The sequence below is a fragment of the Scomber japonicus genome, chromosome 23, assembly GCF_027409825.1.
Source record: "Scomber japonicus isolate fScoJap1 chromosome 23, fScoJap1.pri, whole genome shotgun sequence".
Taxonomy (NCBI): Eukaryota; Metazoa; Chordata; class Actinopteri; order Scombriformes; family Scombridae; genus Scomber; species Scomber japonicus.
Window position 1 is genome coordinate 26,326,468 of NC_070600.1, and position 10,991 is coordinate 26,337,458.

General features: G+C 43.9%; 1 protein-coding gene across 1 annotated transcript; it reads right to left on the reverse strand.

Moving 5' to 3' along the window:
* Positions 1-351: 351 nt before the first annotated feature.
* On the reverse strand, positions 352-4,105 carry LOC128353181 (ecto-ADP-ribosyltransferase 5-like). Its single transcript, XM_053313857.1, has 3 exons — positions 3,980-4,105; positions 2,113-2,719; positions 352-437 (listed from the first exon to the last, which is right to left on the reverse strand). Exons 1-3 carry the CDS (start codon positions 4,043-4,045, stop codon positions 352-354), a joined length of 759 nt encoding a protein of 252 aa, XP_053169832.1. The 5' UTR covers positions 4,046-4,105.
* Positions 4,106-10,991: the final 6,886 nt, after the last annotated feature.

The following is a 10,991-nucleotide window of genomic DNA, read 5'->3' on the forward strand; positions in this document are numbered from 1 at the left end:
TATAAATCTTGGGTCTATTAAAGGTGACAAACTGTTTTCTGTTGGATAAGTAGGAAGTGAACCAGGACAGAGCGGTACCGGTGAATCCAAGGTGAGGAGAAAGGCGGTTGAGCAGGATTGAGTGGGAAACCGTATCGAAAGTGGCCGTCGGGTCCAGCAGAACCAGGATACTGATGCAACCAGAACCAGCATCCATCAGGAGGTCATTTGTGATCTTAACCAGGGTCTCTGTGCTGTGGTGGACCTGCCTTAACCAGGGTCTCTGTGCTGTGGTGGACCTGCCTTAACCAGGGTCTCTGTGCTGTGGTGGACCTGCCTTAACCAGGGTCTCTGTGCTGTGGTGGACCTGCCTTAACCAGGGTCTCTGTGCTGTGGTGGACCTGTCTTAACCAGGGTCTCTGTGCTGTGGTGGACCTGCCTTAACCAGGGTCTCTGTGCTGTGGTGGAAGATGAATTTATGATAAAATGGGAAAATGGATCCCTTTCAGGAACAAAGACATCAGCACATGATAATCTATTGTTAGTATTGTAATTGTTTGTATAGCAGTCTAGATAAATATGGAACTGAATACTGCAATTCTTGTTGTGAACGGTAACCTCTCTTTAACTATTGATTTCATATTTTCTTTCTGTCCCGTTTATATTAATAAAGACAATAAAAATTAAAGTGTTAACAATCAGAAACAGCTTTATTATCATTGATCAAAAGCAACAAACTGCAACATCAATCAAACATTCAAATTAGGGATGTAAACGGTTAATCGACTATCGATTAATTGTCAATAAGAATTTACACGATTAAAATATATTAATTGTCGACTAATTGAACATTGCAATCTAAGACCGTTTCCCACAGGACGTACTTGAACGTAACCCGAGATTCTCGCGGGCCGTGAGAGCCAGACCTGACACAAACTTGAGGCAGCAAAAAACAAAACAAAAACAAACATGAGGCGGTCAAACCGGAGTGGAGTGTGGGAGCATTTTAGATTAATTAATGCAACAATGCAAACTCTGCGGTGCTACATTTAAATTCAACAGCTCTATGAGTTCGCTAAGATACCACCTGAACAACTTCCGTCGCCTTCACAACCTACAATCGCTGCTGTGGTGGGAAGGCGAGTATGCGACCACAGGAAAGCAGAGGGCATTACTCAGCTAAGCTAAAAACACTGTTATCCGCGGCTAATGAGGCTCTGACTACAGAAAGCTACATCACCATCACTTTCCACTACGTTGGAAACGACCGGCAGGTAGAGTCGACAGTCCTTCTCACGGAGAGCTTATCAGAGAGACACACAGCTGATCATTAGCTGACAAACTGAACCAGGCTGTGGAGTCATGGGGATCACCGGGCGTGTAATAGTCTGTGTGCACGACGACGCTCTGAACATTGTCTCAGCTAACAACCCATGAGTCAGTTGGAAATCAGTTTGTTGCTTTAATCATACTTTAAATCTGGATTCGCTGCTGCTGGTGTCAACCGAGATTATTATATGTAGGCTTAATATTGTGGGTTAGGGGTACCTATATTGTTTAGATTTCTATTTAAAATGTATTTTAATTTGCTTAATGTTTAACATGCAACAGGTGAGCCAGTGCACAATTATTTTTTATGTATTTTAATTTTCTGTGCATAATTAATTTTGTTAAACTACAGAAATGCCATTATCTGCACAGTATCCCAACTGGTACAATAAAACATCAATTGTTCAATATAACATTTTTATTCAGTAAATAAGCAATATTTAGCTTTTTATGTTAAAGACACGATTGATTCCATGAGAAATTTACATTCTCAGGAAAAAAAGCCGCTTATCAGTTAATCGTTAATCGATCGATAAAGTCAATCAACTAATGATTAATGGATTACTCGATAATTTGCATCCCTAGTTCAAATGAAATAAAAATACAAACATGAAAATAAAAAGAAAGGAAATCCAGAAAACCAAAATGTAAAGAGAGAAGATCCAGATGTTTGTGATGTCACACATGTATTGATCCCATCCAGACATACAGTGTTTGCAGCTTTGCAGTTTAGGTTACTCACATTTTTTCGTTGACTTTCCAAAATAAAGACCTTCCTACAGTCAGACAGAGATTCAGATTTACCCCGACCTTCATAAATGTGTGTTATCTTGAATGTTTCATAGGGCGGGATGAGTACTTCCTCCTCATCATTAAATACTGAATAATCATTCAGATAGGCTCCTGAACACGTCTCTATCTGAAAGCAGGTCTCATTACCAAAAGGTGTGAGATCTGAGTATTTAGAGCTGGAGGCGAACATACCAAACCGGATGATGTCGTTAAGTTTGCCGGTGAACACTGTTCCAGTTCTTCTATAAGTAGTGTGACAGCTTTGATTGTTATTCAGGATCTGTATGGCAGTAGTCAGCCAGAAATGTAAAGAGTGGAATCTGAAGGAGCTGCTGTAGATGTTCTTACCGGTCCGGACTGCTGTATTGAATTCTTTATAAACATCGCGAGATGTATAAACACAGATTGCCAGCTTATGGGTTTTGGTGAGAGCCTTGTCTTCTGGGAGAGATTGTATGTTTGAACAGTTTTCTGCTTCTTGCCAGGCTTCTTTGAATTCTCCCACATTCTCTTTTTTAAAGTATGTGTTGTTGACCTTCTTTTCCATCTTCTCTCTGCAGCCGTCGTACATGTCATCAACAGCTTCAGGAACCATGCCCAGTGGGACTGAAACAGAGGTCTGGAGAGCAGAAGAAGAAAGAACAGCTGATGTTACAGTAACGTGCAGCAGTGAATCAGGTTGTGTGTGAATGTTTTCTGCTGCTACTGAACGTGTTTCATTGTTTAACGTTCTGATATCTGCTGCTAGTCACACTATCACTGTAAAGACAGGCTCATTTAGCCCCGCCTACTGCTCCTACTGAACCAATCAGAGCCAGGATTATGTCTGATGGAGTGTCTGACAGCTGTCAATCACTGCCCCTCCCCCTTCCTCCTCACAGCTCCCTCCCCTTCCTCCTCACGCACACAGGCCCCTCCCTTTCCTCCTCACAGGCCCCTCCCCCTTCCTCATCACAAGCCCCTCCCCTTCCTTCTCACAGGCCCCTCCCCCTTCCTCATCACAAGCCCCTCCCCTTCCTTCTCAGCCCAATCAAGCTCATATCTCCGAGAGCGGCTTCATGGGAGGGGCTTTGGAGGCAGGAGTGCAGCGGAGAGGGAGGAGGAGGGATCCGACAGTTGTACTTCTTCAAGTTTGATGCTAAGTCCTCTCTCTGCTCAAAGATACCACCTGCAGCTTTAAAGTCAGAGAAAGATCCTGGAGTGTGTTTAATCCAGAGAAACAGTTAATGAACACTGAAGTGAAAGCAGCATGTTTGACTAACAGCCATTGTCCCTGCAGCCATCATACATCTTAATAAGAACTTGTGATCCCTTGATGGTGGTTGGGGAGTTGTGGAGATGATGATGATGATGATGATGTTGACAATGATAATGATTTATGCACTTTATACCATGCACTTTTAGGGTAGCCACCCTACATATATAATGCACTTTATGACGCAGCATGGAATGATGATGGGAATGATGACGAGTTGTGGAGCTATTTTACTGTTTTTATTTTCTTGTATTGTTTTGTATGAATGTCTCTCATCTTACCTGCAGGTACAAATAAAGAAATCTAATCTAATCTAATCTAACTGTAAGCAAACACTGAACACAGCCCCCTCCTCTTCCTCCTCACAGCCCCCTCCCCTTCCTCCTCGCAGTCCCCTCCTCTTCCTCCACGTTGAGCTGTGCACGTTGAGCTGTGCGCGTTGAGCGGTGCGCGTTGAGCTGTGCACGTTGAGCGGTGCACGTTGAGCTGTGCACGTTGGGTGGTGCACGTTGAGCTGTGCACGTTGAGCTGTTAGTGTGTGTTTATCCTCCTGCTCTTTCCAGCGTGACTAAACTCTTCAGTAGTGTATTGTAGGATCTGTTGTATGAAGACAGTCAGACTCACCACAAGCTGCAGGAATCCTGCAGCAACCAGAGCGACGGTGATGAAGATGAGACGGGAACGATCCATCTGTGCAGTCAGGAGAACAGCTGGACAACATGAACACAGTTAAATAAAGGTTAGACAGCAGCTCTGGATTATTTGGACACTGTTAGTCTGTAAAAGCAGCCTTCATATGAAGAGTAAACTGAAAGTAAAATGTTTTTAAAAGGTGAGCCTGGAAGTCAGAAGGTGAAAGCTGAAACTCTGGATGGAGAACGTGTTTTCTGTGCCTCTGATAATAAACTGCTCATGATGGTTTTTGGAGGGACGAGTGTTTTATAACCTCATCATTTTCATAGCAGTGTACCAGACCAACTTTGTCCAATACTGCATAGTAAAATAACTTCAACTTTATTTAGATAGCACTACTAAACCATAAAACAGGAGCAGAGTCTCATGCACAGTTGAAAGCAAAGGAATAAAAAATGGGTTTTAAGACGAGTTTTAAAAACAGACAGTGAAATGCATTGCAACAATCCCGTCTAGCTGCGCGACTTGTGTCATTAAACCAGGGCTCGAATTTTGCTTTAGGCTGCACAGTTTTCTTTGGAGCCACCGAGTCCAGTATGGTTAGGCAGGAGGAGTGAAACCAAGAGCTGAGCTCCTCTGTGTTAACAGAGGCAGGGCAGACACACAGCTGATCAAAAGCCACAGAGAACTGGCCAGCAGTAAAAGAGTTAAAAATCCTAGGGCTCTGAACAGGAGCGCCAGATTTAACATCAGCACAGGAGAAAGCAACTTCAAACAGTACTGGCATATGATCAGAAATCACATCATCACAGATCTCCAAGTTAGACACAGATAAACCATGAGAGAGGACGAGGTGTAATGTGTGTCCATGTTCATGTGTGGGACCAGACACACACTGAACTAAATTAAAAGAGTCAATAAGGCTTAAAAAGTCCTTCACCAGGCTCATCAGGAAGACACACGTGAATGTTCAAATCCCAGAGAAAGAGGGCACGGTCATACTGAGGCATGATTTCAGCCAGAAAACCAGAAAAGTCATTCACGAAGTCCTTATTGTATTTGGGAGGTCGGTTAATGACAGCGCACAGCACCGGGTCGGAACGACCCACCTCAAATAAAGCCACTTCAAAGCTGGAAGTTGAGGACGAGACGCTGCTTACATTTAAAGTCGTTTTTATAAACTGTCGCTGTCCCTCCTCCACGACCCGACGTCCGAGGGGAGTTAAAGTAACAACAGTCTGCAGGTAAAAGTTCAACCAGAGGGCTGCACTCACCGACACCGATCCAAGTCTCTGTCATACAGAGGAAGTCCAGAGGGCTGCACTCACCGACACCGATCCAAGTCTCTGTCATACAGAGGAAGTCCAGAGGGCTGCACTCACTGACACCGATCCAAGTCTCTGTCATACAGAGGAAGTCCAGGCCACGGGAGCTGAAGAAATCCCTCAGGATGAAAGTCTTGTTCACCAGGGATCTAGCGTTCACCAATCCAGTCCTGGTGGGAGCTGGGGCCTGTGATCCGGTGGAACGGTGAGCCCGGGGTAGCGTCCTCAGAAGCCGGTGGTTTACCCCGCGCTGAGAGAGCCGAAGGGGGCAGAGACGGCGGGGCTGGAGTCCCTCAGAAGAGCCGGTGACAGGCACCAGGCAGGTGTCGATGGGGTCGAGGAAGCGCCGGGGCACAGCGAGAGGAGGAGCAATCCATGTCCTGTCCGGGAAATGGACGTAGATCGTGTCAGGCAGAGCTTCAGCTTCACCAGCCGACCTCCGTGTCTACCGCGGCGACGGGAACGCTTGCGCCGGGAAGGTAGGGCCGGGGCCCGGTACAGGTGAGGTGGGATTCCCGCCAAAAACGGGGGTGAGGTATACTGTCCGCCGTGATCAAAAGTACTTAGATCACTGACATTCCGCCGGATAAACAAAGAGACTGGCGATCATACACCAGCAGAGACTCAATTTGTTTAGTGCCAATGATTAAAAACAACAAGAGCACTAAGAATTGCGGGAGCACCAGACGGTCAGCCACTGGCACCAATAATAACATGAACGTCTGCTCGGCTCCACAGACTCTAAGTCTACGTCAAAAATCATGAAATAGTTTTCAGGCTGGATTCTTGTACAATGATTAGAGTTGTTAACTGGTTCTAATGACTCCAGAAATCTAACTAAAGGTGAATGTGAGCGCTGCTTAGGAGCCTCGTCTACGACTCCTGGACGGGTCGATCCTAATGGTGGAAGAGACCCTGCCCAACCATGACAGTGTGTCTGCTCCCTGCATTAACACTCATAGGCTGCTCCCTCTCTTTCCAACACACAGTAGCAGTTTCACATTTCAGAGAATAGTTAGAAGAATGTCTTTTTACCGTGTCTCAGATGAGGGAGCTGTCAGACAGGATCAGGAAGGTTGGTCTCTTCACTGGATCCAATGGATTAACTTCAGTTTGAATTTGAGCACAAAAACAAAGTCTAATATTCTCAAAAAGAGCTCAACTCTGGAAAATACAAAGACTACAAGACAACTAATGTAAACTCCGCTCAAATCTGCAAAGTCCTCTTTCTTCATCTGTACAAGAGACTTTATCGTCCTGAATGAAGGGAGGTCTTTAATCTCATCCTATCAAAAGAGTCCACAGATGACAATATTTGAAGGCAAGACATCTTATTGGTGAAACAGTCACATCATCACGTTTATTACAATGTCAGGCAGCAACACTCAGAGTCTGACGGCCAAATAAGGTAACATGATAGTTAGAGCCAGAGGTGAAGCTGCTTAGAATAAAGATCACTTCTGCTTTTAGATGGACACAGTATGTCTCTAGGTGTGAAGAGACACGCTGATATTACTTCTGCTTTTAGATGGGAGAGGCCACAACAAGTCTCTAGGTGTGAACAAACATCAGTACAAACACAAAGCTGTAAACTCACTGAGACTCAGCTCAGATGATGCTTCCTGTTTTTCTCGAACATACACAATAAAAAAGCTGACTAATTAAAAAGCTGACTATTAAAAACAGTATAAAAATGATCAGAAATGATCCAGAGGGAATATACCTGTAAAATCATTACATGCATCTTACTTTTAGTTACACAGCACTCAGCTTCTATCCACAGAGTGTCTCACTCAGCTCTGAGCGGCTTCATAAGCTCCTCTCCTCTCTGCTCTGGCATCACTGAGCATCATGAGCTTTATCATGAGGACAAACCCACAGTTGTGTTTGAGTGTTCTGCATCACATGAAGGTAAATCTCTCCAAGGTCCAGATTTAGCAAACCTACTCCTTCTATCAGCAGCAAATAGACTGAAGCCATGTATTACCAAGACCACCATGGCTTCCTGAGGTAGTTGTGCTGGCCTTAAGTCTACCGGATGAATGTTAATCTTTTTGGTGCAGCATCATCTCAAGCATTGCTACTTACAGCAAACAGGAAATGATATCTCAGTCAAGTACAACATGGAGGTACACTAGCTGTGTCCCAATTCAGGGTCTGCATCCTTCGAAGGACCCGGCCTTCAAAGGCGACTCCTCCTGAGGAACCTCCGAAGGAGCATCAACCGATGTTAAATGTGCCGGTCTCGCCTTCGGAGGGTTTCCTGGTTGCGTCACCAGATGTCACGCAAAGGATCTTGGGATATGTGAGGCCATGAAGGATGGTCGCGATGAGTCCTCCAAAAGGGGAAAAGAAGCCACATTTGAAGGAGCCTTTGAACTCGGACAGCCTTCAGCGTTGTGACGTAATCGGCCTTCAGATGTTTCCTTGGAAGGTTGCAGACCCTGAATTGGTACACAGCGATTGGAGCTTAGCTGCTATGTTGATGATTGTCTCAAATGTCACATCCTGTCTGTTCTGTTTTAGTTCCTCTTATTTTGAAAGTGTATGTAGTTGGTTTTACTTCCTGTGTTTTCCCACCTTAGTTAATGTCCTCATGTGTTTCACCTGTGTCCTGTTTGTAATGAACTCTTGTGTGTATTTAGGTCTCTGTTCATTCGCTCTCTGTTTATCTGTTGAGTTTCTCCAGTGTTGGCTATTAAAGCTCAGCAACTCCTGACATCAAGTCCGTGGCCTCAGTGAGCCGAGCAATCGAACTGACAAAGGAACTCAGGGAATCATGCTCTCAAGAAGGTTTCACTCTGAGCAAATGGTTGAGCAACACAAAGTACTCACAACTGTTCCTGAGTCACAGAACCAAACTGGGGAAGCAGCTTGATTTGGACAAAGACAAACCACCTCTAGAAAGTCTGCCAGGTATCCAGTGAAGCATCCAACAGGACACATTTACCTTCAAGCTTCCTGTCAAAGGCAGAGCTCCTATGAGAGGACTTCTTCTTCAGTTCCACCAATGACACACTGGTCAAATCCTACAGAGGCTCTGCACTGATGAATGTGGATGGGATGATATTATTCCTGAGGAGTTTAAGGCTGCGACAGAAAGGATCACAGAGCTGGATCAGCTGGACAGACCTGAAGTGGACCTGTAAGGACTGCTGAGTCAGGATATGGCAGGTAAGATACTTAAAGCTCACAAATAACATGGGAGGTGTTCATGTTACCTCTGATCACAATAACAAGGCTCCAGCTTGCAGATGCAACACTTGTCTATCATATGAGACACACTTATAGCACTTCTGCTTTTAAATAGCCACAGCATGTCTTTATGTGTGAACAGACATCAGTACACTGAGGGACAGATCAGATGCTGCTTCTTGATTTCCTCACAGTGGAAAGTTTCTAACCTACACAGTTAAAATGTCTTCATTACTAAATTCATCAGTAATCCACACAGAGGAGCAGGAGCACCTGATTCACTTTAAACACTTCCAACATAGTTCACTGTTTGCTGCTCCTCCAGGAAACCATCACTCACCAGACTTTAATAACATCTGGCTCTAATGAAGAGAGCAGGTCAGTACAGTTTCATCAGCATGGAGCCCAAACTCTGACCAACTTTATTTATATATAAATATAATAATACTTTTATATTTATAAAGCACTTTAAAACAACCACAGCTGAAACAAAGTGCTGTACATAAATACTAAAATAATAGTTGATTGTTTTAAACCATAAAACAGTAAAACAGGAGCAGAGTCTCATGCAGGGTTGAAAGCCAAGGAATAAAAATGGGTTTTAAGACGAGTTTTAAAAATGGACAGTGAGGAGGCTCGTCTAATATTTAAAGGAAGCTCGTTCCATAGTTCAGGAGCAGCTACAGAAAAAGCTCTTTCTGAGACTGACTGCCTCCAAAATAAAGTGCATGTCAGTAATCCAGTCGGGATGTGATGAAGGATTACTGTTTGAGTGCTGTAGTGTGAGGAAAGGCTTCACCTTCACCAGCTAACCCTAACCCTTCACCACCTAACCCTAACCCTTCACCAGCTAACCCTAACCCTTCACCAGCTAACCCTAACCCTTCACCAGCTAACCCTAACCCTTCACCACCTAACCCTAACCCTTCACCAGCTAACCCTAACCCTTCACCAGCTAACCCTAACCCTTCACCAGCTAACCCTAACCCTTCACCAGCTAACCCTAACCCTTCACCAGCTAACCCTAACCCTTCACCAGCTAACCCTAACCCTTCACCAGCTAACCCTAACCCTTCACCACCTAACCCTAACCCTTCACCACCTAACCCTTCACCAGCTAACCCTAACCCTTCACCAGCTAACCCTAACCCTTCACCAGCTAACCCTAACCCTTCACCAGCTAACCCTAACCCTTCACCACCTAACCCTAACCCTTCACCAGCTAACCCTAACCCTTCACCACAGCACTAATATGATCCAATTTAAAATCACCGTCCATCTTAAAACCCAAGTTTGAGACTGTTGGCTTAAAATAATCTAAAGGACCCAAGTCAACAGGAGGGAACAAACATCCATACTGGCTCTATGTTGTATTATTATATTTGGGTTCATATGATGTCTAACCTATTGTAGTTTCTTTTTATTATATTTATAAAAGTCAAACCTCCATCAACACTTGTAGTATATAATATAGTTAGTAGAGCTCCTGTGTCTCACCTCACATGGACACTGTATCATATAGACCACAGTTTTGGTTTTACAGGTAATAATAAGTGTATATAATTATAATCATCTTCCCATTGGATGAAGATGAGTCTCATGGTTTTTGGTATATTGACAGCTGATGCAGGCTCCATTAAAGAGGTTTAGTTCAGAGTGCTGACATGCTCTAACAACCCTGTCCTTTATGTGTCTTCCTCTTTTCAAAGTTAGCATAGCTCAGTCTTTAAAGGGTTAAAGATGGCTCGTTTGGAAGAATATGCCAATGTTTTAAAATGATGTGTTTGCTGTTCTTAGTTTAGTGGGTGAATGTAGTGCAGTAAATAAGATGTGCTTTACATTTAGAGGAGCTTTCTGCAGATACAAGCCAGTTTTCTTCCTCTAAGTCTGGATCATAATTGGACTTCTCAGTCTGGTGAGTTGGGTTACAGGTAGACTTTCCTTCAGAGGGATTGAGTGTATTTCTATCAGTAGGTTTGGTGTAGAGAGAGGAAGAGAGGATATCATATTGTTTTGTTACATTTACATCAAGAAAATTAATTTCTTCAAGATTCTAGTCGAGTGTGAATCTCAGGCCTGCAACGTTCCTCTTTAAACACTGTTAGAACCCTACAGAGGGGGGATCGGTACTTTCAGAGTAAAAGCACATCATCAATGTTCATAAGAAATAATAAAAGAGGGTTTTTTCTTTCTTCCTGGTTCCAGTGATGTTTCCTGTGCAGAGCCAGAGATCTGGAGGTCGATCATTAAAAGAGAAGACACTAAAGAGGCCAAGTTCACTCTAAAAGTGTTGGAGGCTGTTTCCACTGTGTTGAGGCCTTGCTGCTTATATTAGTGTCTAAAGTACACATGACCACATCTGTCACTTCCTGCCTGAGCTTTCAGTGTGTGTCTCACTTCCTCTTTTATTTTGAAAGGTTTTCTCCTTGTGTGTTTTCTGTTACTTGTACTTCCTGTTTGGTATCAGCTCTCGTGTATTTAAT